Source organism: Sphaerodactylus townsendi, linkage group LG12, assembly GCF_021028975.2.
Source record: "Sphaerodactylus townsendi isolate TG3544 linkage group LG12, MPM_Stown_v2.3, whole genome shotgun sequence".
Taxonomy (NCBI): Eukaryota; Metazoa; Chordata; class Lepidosauria; order Squamata; family Sphaerodactylidae; genus Sphaerodactylus; species Sphaerodactylus townsendi.
In genome coordinates, this window is record NC_059436.1 from 51449927 (window position 1) to 51474583 (window position 24657).

General features: G+C 49.4%; 1 protein-coding gene across 1 annotated transcript in view; it reads right to left on the minus strand.

The window, feature by feature from the left end:
• Positions 1–24657, minus strand: part of SH3GLB2 (SH3 domain containing GRB2 like, endophilin B2) — a 98178-nt gene that overhangs the window by 35080 nt on the left and 38441 nt on the right. The window contains exons 2-5 of the mRNA XM_048512177.1: positions 23786–23927; positions 19650–19778; positions 6670–6803; positions 1600–1692 (exon numbers count right to left, since the gene is read on the minus strand). Coding sequence (XP_048368134.1) covers positions 1600–1692; positions 6670–6803; positions 19650–19778; positions 23786–23927 — 498 coding nt within the window. The remainder of the gene's footprint in view (positions 1–1599; positions 1693–6669; positions 6804–19649; positions 19779–23785; positions 23928–24657) is intronic.

A 24657-nucleotide genomic window follows, 5' to 3' on the forward strand; every position in this document is an offset into this window, starting at 1 on the left:
AGGGGGGGTGCAGAGGAGGCAGAGATGCTAGAGAGGCACAGAGCGGTGCGCGTGGGACTTGCTGGAGGCTAGGGCAGGCTAGCCCCTGCTCGAGCGGGTGGGACGGAAAAAGGAGGAGCCAAACGTTTTTTTCTAAACTAAAACCTCAGCATTCAGGTTAAATTGCTGGGTTGGCACTTTGTGATAAATAAGTGGGGTTTGGGTTGCAATTTGGGCACTCGGTCTCAAAAAGGTTCGCCATCACTGGTCTATAAGGTCTTTTTATCTCTGAGCTGGAAGCATCTGAATTGTGTCGCAGATGAACGGAGGGAGCAGAGGTGTCGCGAGGGGTGTGTGTGGGGAGGCTGGAGCTCTGCACGCCACTTGGGAGTGTCGTGGGGGTTGCCCATTGCCGGGCCACGCCCCCTCCCTCGCAGCTGCACCCCACCCTTGAACTCCCTACTCTGTCATGACCATGAACCAGCTACTTTCTCCCACTTACTTTATTGGGGTGGGGGGGGGGTTAGGATACAGCTGTGTGGGAAGAAGCTGTTTGGGGGAAAGAGTAACAATCCTAGTCCACGCAGCATCCCCCATGGGAGAGAAAAAAAATATGATAATAGGATGAAGCATTTGATAACCCTTTAATTGCAGGAAACAAGAGCTACTTTTTGCATTCTACAGCATAGCCACCCAAACATCTCCAGCTGGCCACTCCATCAAGGGGGTTACACCATCATGAAGCAGCTCCCAACAGCTTGATCTGGGACACCCAGGATGTCAGGAGGCCTGTATTTGGGGATTGCTTATGCTGCTGTTTCAATTCCCCGGGGGGGTGGGGGGTGGGGAGAGGATGGAATGGGTTAAATGCATTTCTAACTGTCTTTTCACTGTTGCTATAGAATGTGGAGCAGTACCAGGTGGTGTTCAAGGTCACTGCTTGCCCATCTTATGTTATCTTCCTAACACTTACTTTTAGGCGCACTTTTCCCAGGCTTTCCCAGGCTGTGGGGGGGCGGGGGGGGCTGCCAGTTGTTTTAACTAGTGGACTTTGCGCAGGTATTTCTCAGTTCTGGCTTTAGCCAGGGAAGATCCCACACCATTAAAACTACTGTTCTTCAACAAGAGTTTGTGTGTGTTTTGGGGATTCTGACATTAAGCCAGAACTCCCCATAGGTTGAATTTCACCCTTTTATTTTACCTCGTCAGAGAGAACTAATTCTGTGGACACGACTTCGCCCGAAACCCGGCTGGGAGAAGTGACTTATTTAGTGTCTCCCCCCCCACCCAAAGAGGAGCATCTGTTCTAATAACTCAAGAGCAACAGGATTGCGTTGAAAGAACTCTGCATCTAGCTCTGTCTACGGTCCATTTCCCCACTCTTGCCAAGGACGACACTTCCCCCCTGCTGGGGGCTCGGGGAGAGACAGACAGACTGACAGTCATCCTGCCCGCTCACCAGATGCCCGGCATGCAGTACGAACAGACTACGGTCCACAAGAGAGAGAGGGAGAAAGTCAGAGCACACACATAATCGAAGAGGGTCACATGCACGTGGGTCGAGGCCAGGTGGGTGGCAGGAAGGGGGGGGGGATATGGGTGCAAAAAAATAAAAATTACCGCTGCTTTGGCTTCGGCAGCCTTTGCTTTCTTCAACCTGGCTTTGCAAGCATCTAGATCCAGCCGGCGGTTCTGCAGGATCCGTCTCTCTTTCTGAGGGAAAACACAGACACCCGTCAACAGCCCGAGAGAGCAGCTAAGCCTCAGGGGAAAACAACAACAGTAAAACTACTTTTTTTTGGCAGAAGAAATGGATGAGTGGGAACAGGCTCCAGCTGTCCCCATTTATTGAAAACAGCCCCCGTTGGCAGCTTCCTGTCTAGTCCATGATTTAGGAGGCCCTGGGCAAGAAGTCTGAGAGACCTTGGGGGCATTCTACCATTCCTCTCACAAATGGCTAAGCCAGGGGTCTGCAACCTGCGGCTCTCCAGATGTTCATGGACTACAATTCCCATCAGCCCCTGCCAGCATGGCCAATTGGCCATGTTCATGGACTACAATTCAATGTTTATGGACTACAATGTTCATGGACTACAATTCCCATCAGCCCTGCCAGCATGGCCAGATCCAATTGGCCATGCTGGCAGGGGCTGATGGGAATTGTAGTCCACGAACATCTGGAGAGCCGCAGGTTGCAGACCCCTGGGCTAGGCCAAGAATCTTTGGCAAGCGCTGGGTCATCAGACTGCATGGTTTTGAATAGATGGCCCGATGTCTGAACCCCCTTTTGACCTTGGGGGTGAAGGAGGAAAGCGACGGCTTTGACATTTCCAGTATGCACACACGCCAAGGAAATTCCTTCCCCCTCATATTTAGAAGTTAAACAGTTGAACTTGGACGCATCTGGCTGCGCACGTGCCTAGGCCGCACAGGCACCACAAGGAACGGGAGCAGACTGAAGAGCACCAGAGTGCCATTCTCACTCCCCATCACACAGACAGTAAACAGCTCCATGTGTCTGAGTTGCGATAATTCCATAATAAGTAGAACCAGATCCAATATTCTAAACCAGACCACTCATTAAGGATGCTTTATTGGACGTTCTTCCGTTAAAAGGCAGAGAGGAAGCTGTCACAGCCCAGTTACTCGGGGCAAAACCCAATGGGATGCAGAAGATCTAGGACTGATAGACCGTCATGTTTCCCCCCCCAACCCCCCCCCCCGCCTCAGACCATGTGGAGAGGGTGGGCTTCCATTTCTATTGGAGCAGCCGTGCCAGGGGGAAGAGTGTTCAGTCTTTTATAGAAGCCTATCTTCCCCCACCTCCCTACACAAACACCACACTGTTTAGTAGATTGGGGGAGATTTAGAGAGACAAGAACAGCTTGCTTGCTCCAATGAAAAAGATCAGATACACAAACAGCCTCAGGACGGTCTGAAAGTATCGAGCCAACACCAGCAGACACCCAAGATCTGATTATAGGACTTCCTGCATCACATCTGTTTCAGGAGCCCGTGTGGTGCCAGCTCCTATGCAGTAAATTAGGACCGGGTGCAGCAGCCTTCGACCATGGACAACAGCAGAGAATGAAGAGAAGGGTGGCTTAGGGCAGCTCCATGATGGGGACTGACTGCGCCTGTGCAGGCTTGCCAGCTCGTCAGATTTCTTTCAGTCTTTGGCAACAGTAACGGGAACCAGGGGCGTAATGCCCATTGGGCAAGGTGGGCAGCTGCCCAGGGCATCACCTTGTGGGGGGCACCAAAAATGCAGGGTTCGTTTTGGGGTATTTTTTGTGGTTTTCCGTTTTTGGCCTGCAGGGGGCGCAGTTTTTAGGCTAGGGCTTAGGGTAGGGGAACCCAACACCTGCACGCCATTTGGACGCTGCTTTTCCACCGGAAAAGAAAACACTTGGGAGCTTTGGGGCCAATTTTTTTTTTTGACATTTAAAATAAAGATAACACTATATATATTGGGTTTTTTTTAACCTTTTACTCCGCTCAGTCTGAGAAGCGCATGGATGCGTCCGTCCTGCTGCCTGCAGAGTGGGCAAGGATGGGGCCAGTGGCTCGGCCTTGCTGGCCGCCGGGAAAGCGCCCGTCCCGCTCGAACGGGGCGGGCGAGAGGGGAAGCCCGCAGCGCGGCCCAGCCGACCGCAGGCAGTAGGTGCGCCCACCCTGCTGCCTGCAGGGCGGGCAAGGATGGGGCCGGCGGCTCAGCTCGTGGAGCCGCAGTGCAAGGGCAGAAGAACCGCATGCGGCTCTCGAGCCACAGGTTCCCTACCCCTGGGCTAGCGGCACCATAATTTCAGTGTATCATCAGGAGACTGTCCTTATGCAACCCCCCAAGTTTGGTTCAGGGAGTTTAAAGTTATGGACTCCCAAAGGGGGTGCCCCCATCCCCCATTGTTTCCAATGGGAGTTAATAGGAGATGGGGGCTACACATTTGAGGGTCCATAACTTTGTCCCCACTGAACCCAACTGCACCAAACTTTGGGGGGTAGCATAAAGACAGTGTCCTGGTGATATGCTGAAATTTTGGTGGCAATATGTCTAAAAATGCACCCCCTGCAGGCACCAATGACCTGGTGCAAAAAGATTTTTTTGGTCGTGGTGGGATGGCCGCCCATTGGGGGGGGGGGGGCATCCAACTCAGGTTTTGCCCAGGGCTTCAGTTTGCCTCGTTACACCCCTGGCGGGGACTCTTTTCCCTGTGTCACCCCTCACTAGGCTCCCTGTGCCCCACTTCTGCTATGAGGCACTACCCAGACTCAGGGAGGGGAGTGAGGAGTGGCATGCAAGGGAGGGGAGGGAGGGGGCCAGCATCTGGACATGGCCCACCCACCCTAGCAGAGGGAGGGGAGGGAGGGGTGGCATGCAAGGGAAGGGAAGGCAGGGGACAGTGTGAGGACGGGAATCGCAAACACATGAGAGTATCCCCCGTTTCCCCCGGGGAACTATTCATGGTTTTGCAGGCCTGCCTACTAAGAGAATCCCAACAAGCTCTTTTGTGATGCGTTTTCATTAATTCCAGGTGCACAGTTGCCACACACAGCAGCTCAAGAGCCACGGTCCATCTTCTGAACACTGGGCCCCATAGAACTTGTTCCCATGTTCTGGCAAACCGGCTGGCTTCTTCAGAAATCGAGATAGTTTCATTACAACTATGAGCCCAAGACTGGACTACGTTTAATTTAGCCCTTCTCTGGATGGCTCAGGTAAACCAACAGCAGTGGGTTCACACAGTCTGAGGTACACTTGTAAATAAAAAGGTATACCATAGCTATATGATATGTGTGTTTATGTTGGTGAACTGGGAATAAAACAGTTCTTAGGTTTAGCCAGCAGGAGCTATGTGGTTTCCGGTTGTATGGCTGTTGTTCTAGCAGTATTGTTTCCTGATAGTTCTCAGCCCTGCATCTGTGGCTGGCATCTTCAGAGGATCTGATGGTAGGAATGGAAAGCAAGTGGAGTATATATACTGTGAGGTCAAAATCTAATCAGCTCCACACAAACACAGGACAACTATAGACTATAGCAATCAAAGGGAACAAAGACCAGGATACTTCTATTCAGATCCATTCACCTATTGACCTTGCTATCTACATTGTTACTCCCATGCTACAAACTTCTCTGTGACTCAGTGCCAGGCTACTCTATTCAGATGGCCTCACCTTTTGACCTCACAGTATATATACTCGCTTTCCATTCCTACCATCAGATCCTCTGAAGATGCCAGCCACAGATGCAAGCGAAACGTCAGGGAGAGAATGCTGCTAGAAGACGGCCATACAGCCTGGAAACCACACAGCACCCCAGTGATTCCGGCCGTGAAAGCCTTCGACAAGTCTTGTGGCTTCTTTGCCTGATGGGAATTGTGAATTTGATTCTCTACAATATGTCTACTAAGACAACACGCGTTCCATCAGTAAATTCTAGATTGGTTACGCTGTGCAGAAAACTCTGTTTAGTTTGACAGACGCATGAACATAAGAAAGAGCCTGCTGGATCAGACCAGAGTCCATCTAGTCCAGCACTCTGCTACTCGCAGTGGCCCACCAGATGCCTTTGGGAGCTCACATGTAGGATGTGAAAGCAAGGGCCTTCTGCTGCTGCTGCTGCTCCCGAGCACCTGGTCTGCTAAGGCATTTGCAATCTCGCATCAAGGAGGATCAAGATTGGTAGCCAGAGATCAACCCAAGCCCCTTTTAGAGCTATCCAGGTTAGTGGCCATCGCCATTTCCTGCGGCAGCATATTCCATGCAACAAGGCCTGATTTGTATGCTTCTTGCCTCCGCTCCATCTTTTAGCAGGAAGGGGGCACTGCTACTCAAAAATGCCCGTGAATGTTTGTGAATGCCCGTGTAGCACCCCCACTTAGTGCAAACGAACTACAAACTTCTTTGAGATCCTGGCTTGGTGCCAACCAACAATCCCCAGTTGGTTGGACCACCTGTCTTCAGGCATGGTTATTAACCACAGTTTGATCAAGTGCTGGTTGATAAGCAAAGGTTTATCTTGGCATCTTACAAGCCTCATAGTCCACCAGTGTTATTAAACAGCAAAGCAAGAGGGCGCGACTACAGCATCTTAATTTACCACTGTTAAATAACCCTGATTAATGCTTCCTGCTTATTAAGTTCTACTGGTATTCTAAGCATTGTTATCTTGCTGCAATCCTTAAAGCCACCTAGTGTGTTCGGCCTGGATTATTATTCGAATGTTGCGGATGGAAATGGAGGCAGAGATAGAAGCTCACCCAAGACCATTTTCAGCATTCGGGGCAAAAATGAGGTTAGTACCAGGGAACTCCCAGATGACCGTTCGTTCTCTTGGTCTCAGATACTAGCTGATCAATCCTGGAATGCTTCTTGCCTGAGAATCAGCGCATCGCTTTATAGTAGTGGTGGGCGGTCCTTATATCTCCAGATGTTATGGATTCACTTTCATCAAAGCCTCTTCCAGCATGGCCAATTGGGCCATGCTGGAAGGGGCTGATGGGAATTGTAGTCCATAACATCTGGAGTGCCAAAGGCTCGCCACCACGGCCTTACAGGATCAGTGCAAAGGTCCACCTAATTTGGCCATTCTTGTCAGAAACTGCAGCAGGTGTCCCGGTGAAAAACTGCCCAGCGATTGACCTCCCGTCCAGCCACACCAAAGGATGTAGGAGCTCCTGTAACTCTACTTACAGAAATGGTTCTCCAGTCTCCTTCCAGGAAATTGCGCAAAGGACTCAGGAAGTTGATGGAAGAAGAGTGGATGAAATCCCGCTCGGCTCCTCCTAGGCGCCTCTCCGTTTCCCCCACTTTGATGAGGGTCTTCCCTAGAAGATACAACATCAGGTCTCAGCATCAGGTAGATGAACAGAAGCCCTGCCCCACCCCCAACCCAGGGCGGGACAGATCTGCCTACTGCAGGCCTGCCTATTAAAGTTATAGAACTCAAACACGCCTTTGTGTGACATCAAGCTTATTAATTCTCCCAGGGAGGGGGCCAAAATAGCCCTCCCTATTGGAAGAAGAAGAAGAAGAAGAAGTGGTTTTGATTTTATATCCCCTCTTTCTCGCAGGAGACCTGCCACAAGGCTTTCTTACAATCTCCCTTTGCCCCCCCCCCCCTTCCCCTCACAACAAACACCCAGTGAGGGTGGTGGGCTGAGAGAGTCTCGGTGAAGCTGTGGACTAGCCCAAGGTAACCCAGCCATGGCGGTGGTGGGAGTGCACAGGCCAATCTGAATTCCCCAGAGAATCCTCCATCCACAGCTCAGGGCGTAAGTAGAGCTTGGGAATCAAACCCGGTTCCTCCAGATTACATACACAAGCTCTTAACCTCCTACGCCACTGCTGCTATTGGCTATTAGGGGTGCCATTTCCCCCTGCCCTTACGCCTCTGGGGTCACCCATGTCCTCGGGCGCATGCCTTTGATCATGTGGGGGGGGGGGCGCTGAGCACCCCTGTATTTGACAAAAATTCCCACTAGGGTGAGTGGGCCATGTCCAGATGTCGGGCCCCCTCCCCTTCTCTCCCTTGCATGCCACCCCTCACTCCCCTACCCCTCCCTCCGTTAGGGTGGGTGGGGCAGGTCCAGATGCTGGGGCCCCTCCCCTTCCCTCCCTTGCAAACTCCCTTGCCAGTTTAGTGTTGTTTACCAGTTCTCTTCCATGCCATTTGGAAGAATCCAGTAGCATGCTGTGCCATAGGCCCCCTGGCATATAGCTGTACTGTGAATGCCTCTATGATTAGCAGGGAGGAGACCTCAGATGCTCATGGACAGTTTCGCCAGCATGGCCAATTGGCCATGCTGGCAGGGGCTGATGGGAATTGTAGTCCATGAACATCTGGGGTGCCACAAGTTCACCACCACTGCATGGCTGAAGGATCTCTTTTTCACATTTGGTTCTAAGCAGAACTCAGGTATGTGTGCATGGGGGGCGGGGGGGGGGGGGTCCTAACACCCTATGAGCACTCTTCACCAGAAAAATCTAGCAGCACCATGACCTCAGTCCAAAGTAACAAAGCTGTGTCTGTATATGTGCTGAGCTTTGAAAAGATACAAGACGACAAGAATGTGCATCGAAGATATCTAGTTAACCCACTGATGGTGAATCTTTTCAAGACCGGGTGCCCAAACTGCATCCCAAAACCCAGTTATTTATCGCAAAGTGCCAACATGGCAATTTAACCTGAATACTGAGGTTTTAGTTTAGAAAACGGGTCATTCCAAGCGCAGTAAGTTATGGTAGTAACGGTGGCTTTGCCTTGAAGCAAATCGCGTGCAACACTTCGAATGGATGAATCACGACCCTAGGAGGGTTTACTCAGAAGCAAGCCCCATTGCCAGCAACTGAGCTTATTCCCATGTATTATTTATTATTCAATTATTTATTGCAAGTATTACTGCTGCTGTAGTTTATAGTTTTTATAGTTTTATGGCTTTGTATTTTGACTGGGGTTATTCATTTGTTTTATTGTATTGTTGTTGTTGTTGTGCAATCACTCTGAGCCCAGCACTTGGGGGGTAAAGGTGGTTTGCCACAATCGAATAAATATATAAATAAAATGTAAAGGATTGCGCTTTAGTTCTTCCCATGAAAATCAGTGGGGTTTAACAGCACTTAACAGGGTTACCTACACATCGTGCGCAGCGGCTGACCCACGCCAGCCTAGATGTGTATGTGTGTGTGTGTGTGGGGGGGATTCTTCCCATCACGACACAAACTTTATTACAGGTGCACTGCGTGCCTACAGAGAGGGATTCATGAGTGCCACCTTCTGTCATACCCTGCGGCTATAGGTTACATTCCACCACTAGGAGTTAACTCCTATTAAGTTGGGTATGGAAGGTGTAATGAAAAATTCCAAATGAAGTGGAGTATAGGCTTCAGTTATGAGGTACCGAATGATGTCTGGAGGTATTGCGCAGAACAACCTAAAGAAGGTGACACAGAGTTTTGACTCTTAAAAGGCCAAGCCCGAAAATCTTGTTTGTCTCTGAAGTGCTCCTGGATTTAAATATAGCTGCTCCACTGCAGACTAACAGAGCTACCCTCCGAAACCTTTTCAGTATGCTTGCTTTATAAAGAAAGTATCATGGAATGATGTACCAGTGGCATCTATCTCCAAGGAGGGCAGCCAAAATTTACAACACTTGATATGGAGTCAGGTGGTGCTCGAAATCACCAAAGGCTGATTTTCTCCAAATGTGGTGGGGATCCACGAACAGTCCAAAAAATTGGAAAGAGAAAAGCGGGTGGTAACCAAAAAGGAATGGAGGTTGAGGATCTACTTAAACTAGAAAGTGATGTTGTTATAATAGATCCCAGTAATTGTCCTTTGGGGATAGGGCGGTCTATTAAGCATAATAAATAAATAAAATAAAATAAACAATTCCTGGAAACTTTAGACTTACCGTTTTGACTTTGACCGTGTACGTTTTAAGTGCCATTAAGTCACTTCTGATTTATGGCAACCCTATGAATTAATAACCTCCAAAACGTCCGTTAAGGCTCATCGAAGCCTCTCGCCAGCTTCAGCTCTTTTGCAAAAGGAGAGCCATGGCTTCCTTTATTGAGTGCGTCCATCTCAGGTCTTCCGTTTTTCCTGTTGCTTTCAACTTCTATTAGCATTACTGAATTTGATTACAGTTGCGAGATTCATCTTTGCCAGGCAAGATACCATCCCACGCATATAGCAATAGTTTGAAGAAGAAAGAAGAAGAAGAGTTGGATTTATATCCCCCCTTTTTCTCCTGCAAGGAGACTCAAAGCTGGATAATCTCTGCTTGCCCTTCCCCTCCTCCCACAACAAACACCCTGTGAGGTAGGTGGGGCTGAGAGAGCTCCAAAGAACTGTGACTAGCCCAAGGTCACCCAGCTGGTGAGTGTTGGAGTGCACAGGGCTAATCTGAATCCCCAGATAAGCCTCCATAGCCTCAGGGCTGACAGAAGCCAGGGAATCAAACCTGGTTCCTCCAGATTAGAGTACACCTGCTCTTCACCACTACATCACTTCTGCTCCCTAAGTCAACCCCCCAGGTCTGTTTGTTTGTTTGTTTTTGTTTGTTTATTATTTAGATTTTTATACCTCCTCCATCCCTTAAGGAGACTCGGTGATTATTACAACATAAAAATACAGTGATAAATAAAGTTGCTAAAACCTTTAAAACAGCTTATGTTAGCAGAATACAGAGAAGCGTCCAACAAAACCCCATTTTTTAAAAAAATACTCCCCAAGGAGGGAAGGGATGCGTGTAGTCCCATTAGATGGAAAGGGCCCAAATGCTTGAAGAGCTGTAACGGGGAGGGGGGGGGAGGGAGCACCTTCAGCTGCTGGTTGGTCCTCTCCTAGAAGTCTCAAGGAACAACTCAGCCTTTACAGGCCCTGCGAGGAACTCACACTAAAGGTCCTGCAGGGCCTGGACAGCTGGAGGAAGAGTGTTCCACCAGGCCGGGGCCAGAGCTTAAAGGCCCCTGGCCCGACCTGTGGGAGGCCAGTCATGACCATTTGAGGGAGAAGCTTGTTTGTATCTTGGAACCCTGCTTAGTTTCTGTAGACAGTAGTCATCCCTGGCAAAAGCAATAACTTGTCTTTTGCTACGTTTAACTTAGTCCACTTTCCAGGATTACTTCTAATAATCTTGTCCCACGACATGGGGCCTACCTTCTACAATTCGCTAGAAGCTCTCACATTTCTATCCCCTCCTGCTTCCACAGATTTCCACCTGCAGTGGATTTTTATCAGGCAAAAGGACAAAACCGGTGCCCCAGGCAACTTCTGATCATGAAACAATTACAGGACAGACAGAGAGTAACTTGCTGAGCCTGGGAGGACTGGGGCAATAGATTTGTAAGACCCTCGTTGGATAATCCACCAGTTTAGCATCGAGAGCAGAGAAAACAAGCAAACTGGTGTCCACCTAACACAGCACAGGTGCGTCTGCAAGCAACAATTGCAGAGTCCATGGCCTGCAATTGGGTCTACAACTCCATTCGATTCCGAATACCTTTAATGGCATATAAATAGTTTAACATTAACATTGCAAGATCATAACAGCCTTTACAACTTCTGACGAGTTAAAATAACACCATTTAAAAATTTAGCCAGACCGCTGTCCAACAGCTCAGAAGTTAGTGGCATGGTTTAAAAAAGATACATAACCCTTCTGTTTATTCAAGGTCAGGCAATTTGAACCTATCGCAGGAAGGGGATTATAGACTGCTTCTTCCTACCTATCTCTATAAAAAGGACAATTCAACAGCATATGAGATAATTGTTTCCACAGAACCCATTTCGCTTTTTTTTATGTGGGATCTCCAAGGTGACGTAGCCCAAGGCTAAATAAGGGAAGAAGGCAGTGCATTACACCTAGCTTAAAGGTGATTGCTCTCTCGTCCACTGGGCCTCAAACCAGAAGAGATAAAAGGTACCCGGGCTACACAATTAATCTATCCACAGGTATTCCCAGAGAGACTCAGGGAACAGGTTTTATTAGCTTCCCTCTAGCATCTGTTGAAACTCTCTATCAAAAAGTCTCTCCTTGATAGACCTATAGAACCTCCTGCTCTGTTAACATTAGCAGGTGGTCTACAACTCATTTTGAGAAGGTGGGCACGGCACCCAGACGTTGTCAGGCAGGAAAGGGTTATCCAGATCCAGGAGTAGGAATCTGCGGCTCCAGATCTCCAGGAACAGCCCACTCCCATCAGCCCCTACCAGCATGGCCAATTGGCCATGCTGACAGAGGCTGATGGGAATTGTAGTTCCTGAACATCTGGAGAGCCGCAGGTTCCCTACCCGATCCAGAACGATCCACTGAGTATTTTACCGTGAAGGGTTCTTCTCCTTGGAGGACAAGAGGTCCCAATAAGGATGTCCTCCTGCCCTTCGAGGAGAATGAGCCACTGAAGCAGTCTCCTTCTGGAACACAGGAGGACACCTTGACCCCTCCCTCTGTCGTCTGTCTAGCATTGCTGAATAGTTAGGAACAGATTTGATATTCCATAATCTGTTCAATTCTGTCAATTTGTTCTGTTTTCCCCTATACACTGTTTTCTGTCTCTTGTTGGTGAAGTTAAAGTTCTCCATTGTAGCCGAAAAAAAAGCAGATGCTAAAATAGAAGTGTAGTACCACCCTAGGGACATGAGGTCACCTAGTGGCGTATCTGCCTGGGGCTGGGGAGGGGGGGACCAGTGGTGGGATCCAAACATTTTAGTAACAGGTTCCCATGGTGGTGGGATTCAAACTGTGGTGTAGCGCCAATGGGACTGGGCGGGGCACGACGGGAGCGTGGCCAGACATTCCAGGGGCGGGGCATTCCTGGGCGGGGCTGTGGTGGCAACGGGAGCGCTAGCTGCTGGGCGCTACGGCTCAGCGGGCAGGGAAACTAATGCTTGCGCGAGCGCTTAGGGCTGCCACGCACGCCAGTGCACCTCCTGCTAGACTGCTTCAAGTTTTGTGCGCTACTGCTGAGAGGAGGGGCGTAACTAAGGCAAAAATCACGTGGCAAAATCACCCATGAGTAACCCCCTCTCGGCACACACCAATAATTAGTAACCTACTCTCGGGAACCTGTGAGAACCTGCTGGATCCCACCTCTGGGGGGTACCCTCTATCCCTTGGCGCCACGAATGTGGTCATGTGGGGTGAGCAAAATCGCCCCCTCCCAATGTGACCAGGAAGATGGCTTCCTGCTGCCTCGTTGTCTTCGGGTGCCCTCGGCTCCGCCAATGTCATCATTGACGTGGGCGGGGCCAAGGAAGCCAGAGGACACTGCCCCCCCAAGCCTTGCCTCGCCCCCCCCTCTCAGCTGGCAGCCGGCAGTCCCTTCTGCCCTCCCCTCTGCCATCTCTCTATCCTCGTCACCTTTGCTCTATCTCCTCCCGCCCCCAAGCCCCAAAGGAGATGAGAACAGAGCCTTGCATCTGTTCTCCCCAGAGGGGAGGGCAGAAGGGACTGTCAGCTGAGAGCCATGTGGGTGAGGCCTGGGGGGGTGGGGCTCGGAGCCCACTCCCCCTGAGCCTCGCCCCCAGGTGTAGTGGGGGGCGCCCGGAGAACAGCTGTCTCTGGGTGCCATTTCCCCCCCTAACGCCTCTGGGGATACCCATGTCCCTGGGTGTATGCCTTTGGTCATGTGGGGGGCGCCGTGCACTCCTGTATTAGACAAAAGGCATGCGCCCTACCCACACACCGCCGAGCCCCACCCTCACCTCCCTGCAGGCCATCTCCTGCTGTCTCCAGGGTGGCTGCTAAGCCGAACCCCCCCATGCTTGGGGGCATGGGTCAGGGGTGCTGAGCCCCACCCTAAGCACGGGGGTACAGCCCCACTGAGCCACACCACCGGGCAGAGGAGTTGTCGTCCTCTGGCGCCATTTCCCCCCATGCACCGTAAACTAGACCTAAATTCTGCGACATTATAGCATATTTGTATAATTTCACCAGATTTGATAACATCAGATCTAAATATACCAACCTACATTTTTTCTTCCAATCTGGGATGCCTGATCTGACTAGGTTATCTCTATTGTTAAACAACTCGGACCCCGGTCTTTGTGAAGAGATCGCCAATTTCATTGCGGAGATAGTTGAGAGTTCCCAGTAGGACGTATTTGTTGTGCTCCCCGTGGGGCCTTTTATCTATCATGTATTCAAGCAATTGTTCCCGATTCATGTAACTTTTTTCTGACTATGCCAATAAAGGCTTATGTATGTATGTATAATTTCATTTTGCCCAACTGCTGCTTCTTCTGTGAAGTCGCACTGCCACTGCAAGGAAGAGACGGTGACGCTGGAGATATCATCTTTGGTGAGAGAGCTAGTAGCAGGAAGCTGGATCCCGTGATCCTGGTAACTTGCCGCGGTGCTCGCCCCTTTGCACCTTTTATTAGGGTTTCACTAGGGCGCAAAAGGGTCGGACAGCGGGAGAGCTGGAGGTCGGGAGATCATCATGATGTATGATCTAATCACAAGCATGCAGGAGGAAGCATCCTCACAATTGGGTTCAATTCTCACCTGAGGGGCCCCTTGTCCCTTTGTCTGGGGCACCCAGTGACCAAGGAGTCAGGCAGGTTCATGACCCTGACTCAATGGGAGCTGGGGTTGGGAGCTGCAGGCACCAGAAGGGCTTTAGCTGGCACCGGCATTCCAGGCTTCATTCACGGGTTCTGGCTGGGCTCAAGGGCTCACCCCTACATCCTGTGCTAGTATTGCCCGGCGGCATATAAAGGGAAAGGAAGCGAGCGGAGATATCATCTGGTGGAGAGAGCCAGTAGCAGAGCCGCCGGGATCGATGATCCTGTAGCAACTTGCTGCGTGTCTTTCGTCCACTTGCACCTTTGTATTAGGGTTTCACTAGGGGCGTTAATGAGATTCGGACAAGTAGCGGAAGCGGGGAGGTCGGGAGATCATCATGTGATGTATGATCTAATCCGGGCTGCTTCGTGCAGGAGGGAAGCATCGGCTGTCTGGGTCTAATCATACAAGGGGCCCCTTTTGTCCACTTTGTGCAGGGCACCCAGACCAGTGACGAGTCGAGCAGTTCATGACCCGCGTGGACTCACCGGGGAGCTGGGTTGAGGAGCTGCATTATTAACAGGAGGTCAGTAGCTGGCACCCGGCATTCCAGAAGCTTCTATCTACAGTTCTGCTGGAGTCTGCTGAATCACCCCTACGTACAGTATGAAAATAGAATTAGGGAGCAACAATGAAATGAGATGAACTCTCATCCACTCCCAACTGTTGGGCATCTTCAAGCGACCCTTTGGCACTCCAGATGTTATGGACCACAATTCCCACCAGCCCCTTCCAGCATGGCCAATTGGCCCTGCTGGCAGGGGCTGATGGGAATTGTAGTCCATGACATCTGGAGTGCCAAAGGTTCGCCACCACGGCACTAAGAATACCTTCATAAGCACGACGACTAAATCCACTTTGTTTTCTTTTTTAAAAAGCAATCGGTTTTGGAAGCTACATTCAGCTTGAGCAGTTCCAACGCAACACAGCCCTCAGCGCAGGAGTCATTCCACAAACCTCAGTCTGAGGCTGGCCACACAATCCCATATTGCTCAGTTTAGAGAGGCCCTCTTCTTCCGTGGAAGGGTTATGTTTCCTATGCATTAAGCGAATGGACTCCGCAGCACCGCAAGTCTGCTGCCGAATGCATTACAAAACAGCACCCTTGTCTCAAGTTTCTGAAAGGGCACAGTCGCACTTCAGCTGGGGTGGATTGTGTTGCATTAAAACCAAGCCACCCATGTAACCAGGAAGCCCAGAGAGACACTCTAATTAGACCCAGCAGCATTATGAGACGTGTTACTCTAAGACTGGTGTAAAGAGTTGTTTTTACTTTACTGACATTTCATTTTATTTTATGATTTTACATTTTATGTTTTTATTACTATTGATTGTTTCCTGATTGCTTACTAGACCTATATGACAATCATTAAGTGCTGTACCTTATGATTCTTGACAAATGTATTTTCTTTTATGTACACTGAGAGCATATGCACCGGAGACAAATTCCTTGTGTGTCCAATCACACTTGGCCAATAAAGATTCTATTCTATTCTTTGAAGCTCCACCATTTCATGGCATTCTACAAACCAAAGGTGTAGGATTCAGTTTGGACAACGGTTTTGATCTCTTGTCACACACAGAGTGTGTTTCCTCTGCCCACCCCCATATGAAGCCACCAGATGGCCACACGTGGGCACAATACTTGGATAAGCATAGAAACCAAAATGAGCAGGTTGGAAAGGCAAAACTCATATCAGGGGGAGGGGCCGGAGGGGGGGGGGCGCTAGGAATTGATAGCACAAATTGAATTATGGTGCATTAGATTTCACGCATAAGCACACTCATGAGAGGATTACACCATCAATCGGTATCAAGAAGCCGTGGAAACTGGAAACCTTTTACAGACTATCTACTGAAAACATGCGGTAGTAGAGAAATAATTGCAGGATTTGAGATCTAAAAGAAAACAGCAGAATGAATTAGAATATTAGTAATGATACAGAGTGCATTTGACAAAATTGTTTTGTTTTAAATATGTGCCTGAACAAATGGATTAGAACTCAACAACGAGATAGCAGGAAGTCACTTTATGGGTAGATGGCGTTTAATTTAGCTAGTTATAATTGGCTGTGTTTAGATATTGTCCGATTTGTGTTTCATTCTTTCCTGTGATTTCTGTATTCTTTATTTCTGTGATGAAGTGGTTCTGTTGCTGTATCAAAATCATACCTGCCTGTGAAAAGGGTAGCTTTCATTTCCAGATGGAGAACGGGAAAGCCTCCGCGTGGCCGGAATAGAGTTTTCCTGAACCATGACAGACAAAGGCTGAGAGATTCCACTTCCTAGCTTTAAAAAGGGCTTGGACAGATTTATGGAGGAGAAGTTGATCTATGGCTACCAATCTTGATCCTCCTTGATCTCAGATTGCAAATGCCTTAGCAGACCAGGTGCTCAGGAGCAGCAGCAGCAGCAGCAGGCCATTGCTTTCACCTCCTGCATGTGAGCTCCCAAAGGCACCTGGAGGGCCACTGCGAGTAGCAGAGTGCTGGACTAGATGGACTCTGGTCTGATCCAGCAGGCTGGTTCTTATGTTCTTATGACTTGGCCAGAGAACCATCTCTGCGCCATGGGCTCCCGAGATAAGGACAAAGGGATCCAAAGGGATCCAAAAGGAACGTGTTTAGCTGAGAAATCTCTGTAACCGAAGTTTTATTTCATTTCTTCGTTTTCAATTTACAATAAAATCCTCGAGAGCTCAGCTGGTTTGGAGTTATTGGAGAAAAGAACCCACGTGTTTTGGAAACAAGAGTGGCCCTCCCAGACTTGATTTCGTCATAATTTCTATTTCGTATTACTGTAACTGTGGGTGTGGGAGGTGTATAGCAGTACATGTAATTTAGGGTTTCCCCCCTTTTGCGCATTGGGAAAATTAAAAAAAATTATTAATAAAAAGAAAGAAGCCTTGGGAAAGGGGCAGGTCTGCCAGGTGTTGGGAAAAGGAAGGCAAGCTCTTGCTACTCCGTCATGTGCAAGAAAAGGAGGGGAGAAGGAAGTTGTTATTCAGATCAGGCCACCACCCACACAAGCAGCCGAACAGAACAAGAATACATGAATCTGCCTTATAGTAAATCAGTCCCCCCACCCAGAGGTGGGATCCAGCAGGTTCTCACCAGTTCCCGAGAGTGGGTTACTAATTATTTGTGTGTGCCGAGAAGGGGTTACTAATTGGGTCCGCTTTTCCGTTAGAAATTCCATTAGGCCCAAAAACCATCAAGTCCTGTCGTTTCCTATGTGGCTGGTTAGCGAAGGCAGAAAACAGGATAATTCTCCCCGTTGGGCTGTTTTCAAAACATGTTTTAGAAATATGGTAAAGTTCCTGGTTTAAGGAAAGTCTCCTTCTTTTGATTTCTAGAAACAAAATTAAGTATTTGAAAGTATTATGTATTTGACAGGCAGTCAATTAGAGGAGAAGTTGTTTCTGTTGGCCGTAGACGATAGGACTTGCTGTAATGAGTTTAAATTATGGACAGAAAGAGACGAGCTGGAAATTAGGAACTTTTTTTACAGTAAGAGTTTTTTACAGCAACAGATAAATTATTAATGCCCCGCCCCGGAATGCCCGGCCACGCCCCTGTTGTGCCCCGCCCAGCCCCATTGGCGCTACGCCACTGTTTGAATCCCACCACCATGGGAACCTGTTACTAAAAATTTTTGGATCCCACCACTGCCCCCACCCGTGGGGTCCATCAGTGTCAATCTTGTCTACTCTGGCTGGCAGCTGCTCTCCAGAGCCTCAGACAGAGATCTTCCACCTCACCTGCTGCCTGATTCTTTTAACTGGAGATGTCGGGAATTGAACCGTAGGTTGCTTACTATGTTATGATTATTCCAAAAGACAGCAAATCTATGAACTGGTGCAATACCAAAAAGTTGAAACTATTGGCCTCTCATTGGATTTGCTTTGTATGCTTACCTCTAATGAGGCCTATAACACTTTAAAAGCAAAACTTCTTGATTGGGAATTCCAATTGTTGACAAATACGGCCAAAAGGATCTGTTCACCCCTAACTTTTGCAATCGCCCCCCCCCCCCGCACTCATCCCCCCCCACCCACTCTGAGCTGTGGAGGCTTATCTGGGGAATTCAGATTAGCCTGTGCACTCCCACACACGCCAGCTGGGTGACCTTGGGCTAGTCACAGTTCTTCTGAGCTCTCTCAGCCCCACCTACCTCACAGGGTGTTTGTTGTGAGGGGGGAAGGGCAAGGAAATTTTCAGCCCCTTTGAGTCTCCTGCAGGAGAAAAAGGGGGGATATAAATCCAAACTCTTCTTCTTTTCTTCTTATGTTCTTAATGACAATTCAAACCTGGGTCCCTCAGGCCTGACATTAATAACTATCTCCACAGTAGGTACTCAGCATACCAATTTTGCCTCATTTTTTAAAAAAACCCGATACCAAATGCTTTCTGAGGCCCTTTCTGCACAGGCCTTGTGAGCGGAGGTGCACCGGCACACTTCCAGCCGGTGCACCCCCAGGGGCCGTTCGCACGTTGTCCTGAGAACGGCCCCGATGCCCCAGCGGCCTGCAGGGCCACCTTCACATGGGGCCCGCCGCTTTCTTCCTTCTCTTACCTCCACTCAGCTGCCGTTGTTCAGCAGAGGCCAGGGGACACGCCCCTGTAGCCATGGCAACGCCTCGGGGACAGAGGCCAGGAGCCATGCCTCCTGGCCTCTGTAGAGCATAGGTGTCAAATTCGCAGCCCTCCAGATGTTATGGACTACAGTTCCCATCTCCCCCTGCCAGCATCATGCTGGCAGGGGATGATGGGAACTGCAGTCCGTAACATCTGGAGGGCCGTGAGTTTGACACCTGTGCTGTAGAATGATGGCAGCCGAGAGGAGGTAAGAGGTGGAAAAAAGCAGTGCGGGGAAAACACCACGGGTGGAAGGCAGCGTTTTGCAAACGACTCACTCGTTGAGAAAATGCCAGTGTGGGGGGTATTCGCCGCTCCAGCAGCAGCAGCGCAAACGTCTCCCCCACACCGGCATTTTTACCGGTCCCCTAAATGGTTTGTGCAGACGGGCCTGAGCAATTAGGTCTTCAGGATAGCGTACAATTGCTTAAAATATAGTGTATAACAGAGTGCCAAATTGGGTAAGAATTAAAAAGAAGAAATCGTTATCAAACACAAGGCCATCGGTAAAAATCTCCCCATCAAAGCCACAAGTTCAGATGCAATTTGTGATCACCATCCCTTGCTACTTTCTGCTTCATTCAGCAGTGTATTCCGCAGCACCGTCTTTCAGGTCAGCCCTTTGCAGCTTACAAGATAGTCTTCAGTACTGCAACCCAGCAAGATATCTGCTGTTTTTTAGGAACAGCGGCTGCATTTCATCTCGACAATGCAGGAGGAGGCTGGCCCAAAAGACAATTCGGATGCAAGATAAAAGATGGGAGCCTTTAACAACAATGTCCTGGACATTCCAGTTATTTACTTACAGAAATTCTGTCTGCTCTTCCTACACCCCCCTCCTGATTTCCTGTGAATGTACCAAACAACCTTCCCCCCACAGGTAATACCGAGGAGAGATTACCTGTTTTTTTTTTTGCAAAGCACCATGCAATATGTAGCAAGAGTCTGCCTGCTTGTGACTCACCATAGGGAGTCCCCGGGCCAAAGTCGTTGGCTGCCTCGATCATGTACTGCGCCAGGAGTTCGCCGTTGGTCACTCGAGAGGGCACTTTCCGGTCCAGCTTTTCGTACAGGAACTCTTCAACTCTGGCACCTGGAAGACCAGAGAGACCTCAACACTAACACGTGAACTGAGGGTAGCACACTTTCAAGAACAAGCACCCACTTTGCCCAATGCATGAAGCGTTGTCCTCGGCTAGCAATCGTACCCACGCCTGGGCAATCTTTGGAGCATTACCCTTTTAAGAAATCATAGAGACAGGCTGCCCGAGCAGCAGCTTCCCTGAAGCTGAGCCTCAGAGCCTGCAGGGAAAGTAAATAGTGAGTGCCGTGGGGCTTACTCGCAAGTAAGTGGGGCTCCAGGGGAGTTGGTGCCGAGCGGTTGCTCTTCGTTGAGCTCCTCCACCTTTTAAAGATAAGTTTTAAATTTCTCCTACCCTTTGTAGTTTTATCTCTTAGTATTTGGCATTTTCTTTTAATTTAGAGTTTTCTGTTGCAATTTTGTTGAGACAGACTATAATAATAATAAAGTGGGGCTCCACCGGGGGGGCACCCAGAGGGTTTTTAGTCTCCGGGCGCCATTTAAACCCGGTACGCCACTGTGCCTGGTGGTGAAGGGAGCAGCACGAGTCTTCGGGTAGACAACGTATAAACCTGGTGGAGGCACAAAAATTTAAACTCGTTACGAATTCAGAGAGTAGTCAGGCGTTTCTACCATGCTTTCAGGCACAAACAGACTTTTATTGAGCAGTCAGTCGGATCCTCTCTCACACACAGGATTCTACCCACATCAGTTTGCCCCTTCCCCCAGAATCTGACTCAATGGTACCAGGTCTGCTCATCACCAGAGACAGGCCGAACAATCAAGCACTCTCTTCTCTCCCAGAGACAGAGTTAAACTGTTATGCCATGCTACCAGGCAGCACTCTCCTTCACTCTGTCTGCTCTTTTTCCTGAGCCAGAACTCCATTCCTCCACTCCTCCAGAGGCGGAGCTACCAGGGGGCGGGGTGCTCATTGCACCAGGCACGCACCTGGGGAGGCGGGAAATCGCCCCTGCCCCCCTTCCTGCATCGTCCCCCCTCCCCGCCCCCCCACACACTTACCTTAGTTCAGCCTGAAATCGAGGCTGGAAAAGCGGCCTGTTCACTTGAGGCTGAAAACGGCCTGGTGGGAACTACACTTCCCATGAAACCTTGCGAGCCCCAAGGTCTCCTGTGAAGTGTAGTTCTCACCAGGCCGTTTTCAGCCTCAAGTGAACAGGCCGCTTTTTCCAGCCTACACTTTCAAGCTGAACTAAGGTATGCGTGTGTAGTGGGGTGGGGCGCCACAGGGGTGAGGGTGGAGAACGCACTATGGGGCGCACTCTGCCCTCCTCAAAGGTGATTGGATGCTGGAGCAGAACCCCTGGGGGCTCATCTGAGTGGCTGGTTTTCCCTTAACATAAGAACTAGCCTGCTGGATCAGACCAGAGTCCATGTAGTCCAGCACTCTGCTACTTGCTGTGGCCCACCAGGTGCCTTTGGGAACTCACATGCAGGATGTGAAAGCAATGGCCTTAAGAACATCAGAAAGAGCCTGCTGGATCAGACCAGAGTCCATCTAGTCCAGCACTCTGCTACTCGCAGTGGCCCACCAGGTGCCTTTGGGAGCTCACGTGCAGGATGTGAAAGCAATGGCCTTCTGCTGCTGCTGCTCCCGAGCACCTGGTCTGCTAAGGCCTTCAAGGTCAGAACAGCCTCCTCCCCATCAAAAATACCTGTACGATTGTTTTAGTGTGGTTTGCACTTGGGATTACTGGCAACTGCTCATCTCTATCACTTTATCCTTTCTGTACAGCATCCCTAAGAAGGACTTTTGTTCCATAAAAACCTTTGACTGCTATTTCCTTCATCCCCCCTTCCCTCCCCAGTGAACTGCAGCAATTTCATTTTCCAGTCTGGTTATGGAACCGAGCGTGGCTTTTCCAACATCTTACTTTAGAGCATCAAGCTACTGATGCAAAAAACTAACTGCTAACCCCCAGCCTGCAAAGTCTGCTCTTCCTTATTTTTGAAAATCATTCCACTGAGATCACTGTCTTTTTACTCCTTCCATCTGCCGGTCCAGAATTATTTTACAGCTTTTTTAATTGATTAGATTAAATGTGTGGTCCCCCCCCTGTTATGAGCACCAGACAGATTAATGATGTCCCTTATTTCTGAATGTTTGTGCGATGACTCTTCAGGGAAGGCTAGTCGCTTGGTTTCTTTCGTTGGAATGTTTCTTGTACGTTTTTGCCCAGGAATCAATTTTAATGTACCGTTTTGACAATATATTCATCTTATTCCTTTCATCTGAAAAGATTTCATGATTAAAATCTTGCTGTCGCTAAATTTTTTGTTTGGGCTTAAAGGCTCAAAAGATGGACTTTGTTTGATGAAAAGGAAAAGACTTGTTAACCTTCAGTGGATAAACTCACATCAGCTGCTTCCACTCCGGCATAAAAAGCACAAACACATATACTGTGGAAGAAGCAGCAAGTGGGAACAGAGACGCTCACCCTGGCCTGTTCACTACCAACCAGAGGTGGGACCCAGCAGGTTCTCACAGGTTCCCGAGAGTAGGTTACTAATTATTTGTGTGTGCCGAGAGGGGGTTACTAATTGGTGATTTTGCCATGTGATTTTTGCCTTAGCTACGCCCCTCCTCTCAGCGGTAGTGCAGTCTAGCAGGAGGTGCACCGGCGTGCGCGGCAGCCTGAGCCTGCGTGCATTCGTTTCCCGCCCAAGGACCGGCGCAGTGGCTGCGTCCTTGCCACAGCCCCGCCCAGGAATGCCCCACCCCCGAATGCCCGGCCATGCCCCTGTCGTGCCCCGCTCATCCCCATTGGTGCTACGCCACTGTTTGAATCCCACCACCATGGGAACCTGTTACTAAAATGTTTGGATCCCACCACTGCTACCAACCCTGCCTCCCACTTCGTTCATTGCTCCAGCACTGAAATTCAAATGCAGCAACGGTTTCCTACGGGGACCCCACGGCTTCCCCTCTCTGGAGCTTGGAAGGCCTTGCACAGAATATATATTAAAAACCACTAGGCCTATCTCCCTGAAACAAACACAGGGCCGTGCCTCTGCTGATTTGATTGGCTACTAGTCCTCATGAACCATCAAAATGAATAGGAAAGCCCTCACTGTTACAGAGGGGAAAAAATGCCAGGAATGTCTGTACAAAAATGCTTTTCTCTCTTTCCTGTTTGCGCTGGAGGAAACAGATGCTTGGAAGCCTCCTTTGCTCACTGCGCAGTGCTGGCATTGGAAAAAAACAAACAGAATTTTTGCTATTTGGAGAGTTCTCTAAAATAAACACATCTGGGGAATCCCAGAACAGCACAAAATCTGGGGTACCCCAGAACAGAAATAGTCAAGCTTTCTGGGCTGCAGAGGAAAACATTACACTGCTTGTTCCCATCCATCCATCCATCCATCCATCCATCATCCATCCATCCATCCATCCATCCATCCATCCATCCATCCATCCATCATCCATCCATCCATCCATCATCCATCCATCCATCCATCCATCCATCCATCCATCCATCCATCCATCCATCCATCATCCATCCATCCATCCATCCATCCATCCATCCATCCATCCATCCATCCATCCATCCATCCATCCATCCATCCATCCATCCATCCATCCATCCATCCATCCATCCATCCATCCATCCATCGTTAAACTTATAGACCACCCTCCCCCGGAGGGCTCAGGACAGTTTACAACAACAAAACAAGTAATACGGCGGCACATAAGTACCGATACAATTTAAAACATAATATTTAAATCATAATACAAAATTTCAAAGTATCAAACAGATGGCGTCCAATGGCTAAAACTCCTCTGAGAGGGGGACAGCAGGGTCCCAGCTGTTCAAAGAAGGGGAACAGGGAGCGGGGAGGGGGTATCAGCGGCCGGCCTCCCCAAAAGCCCGGAGGAATAGCTCAGTCTTACAAGCCCTGCGGAACTCATTAAGGTCCCGCAGGGCCCGGACAGCATTTAAACCCGGCGTTTCCCAAACGCAATTAATTAACTGTTCCAAAATCAAATAAATGCTTACTAGGGTTTGGCTGCAACAAGACTTCTGTCTGACGCAAAATCTTCTCCGTCCAGTTCTTGGTGCTGTCAGCCCGGGCCAGGAGGTTTTCAAAGTGGGCATCCAATTCGGTCTTCTCAGCCTGGCCAAACTTCTCCTCTGTGAACTGCAGAGAAACAACGAAAACACTCATCAGGATTGACCAACAGGCAGCTGACCTTTCCGCTGCCCCATAATTTTATAGGCTGCCCTTTTGGTCCAGACAGGCCCTAGAGCAGTGGTGGCGAACCTTTGGCACTCCAGATGTTATGGACTACCATTCCCATCAGCCCCTGCCAGCAGGGCCAATTGGAGTGCCACAGGTTCACCACCACTGTCATAGAGGCATTCACAGTAGAGCTATATGACAGGGGACCTATGGCACAGCATGCTACTGGATTCTTCCAACTGGCAAGGAAGAGAACTGGAAAACAACACTAAACTGGCAAGGGAGTTGGCCATACTGGCAGGGGCTGATGGGAATTGTAGTCCATAACAAAGGTTCGCCACCATGGCCCTCAAGTCACCATCCAGTAAAATCTACGGGAATCAATGTCCAAACGCAGCGAAGCCATCGAAGCAGCAGCATCAAGCATAAGCGAAAAAACCCAACCAGAATAGAAACAAAGCAAACTGAGAATCAACTTGACTGGCCTTTAACGGGGTCATAAAACCATGGTTCAGAAGGACCAGGCACGTATTCCAGGAGCAGGCCTGAGTGTATTTTGGGCACTGCCGAGGTCTTTGACAAGCACAGGACTTGGCATCCTGAGACTTCTCTTCAAGGAGTGATGTTTCTAGACCTCACTGTTCTTAAACACATCCTGGGATATTGATTGCTCATTAATTGCTCATTG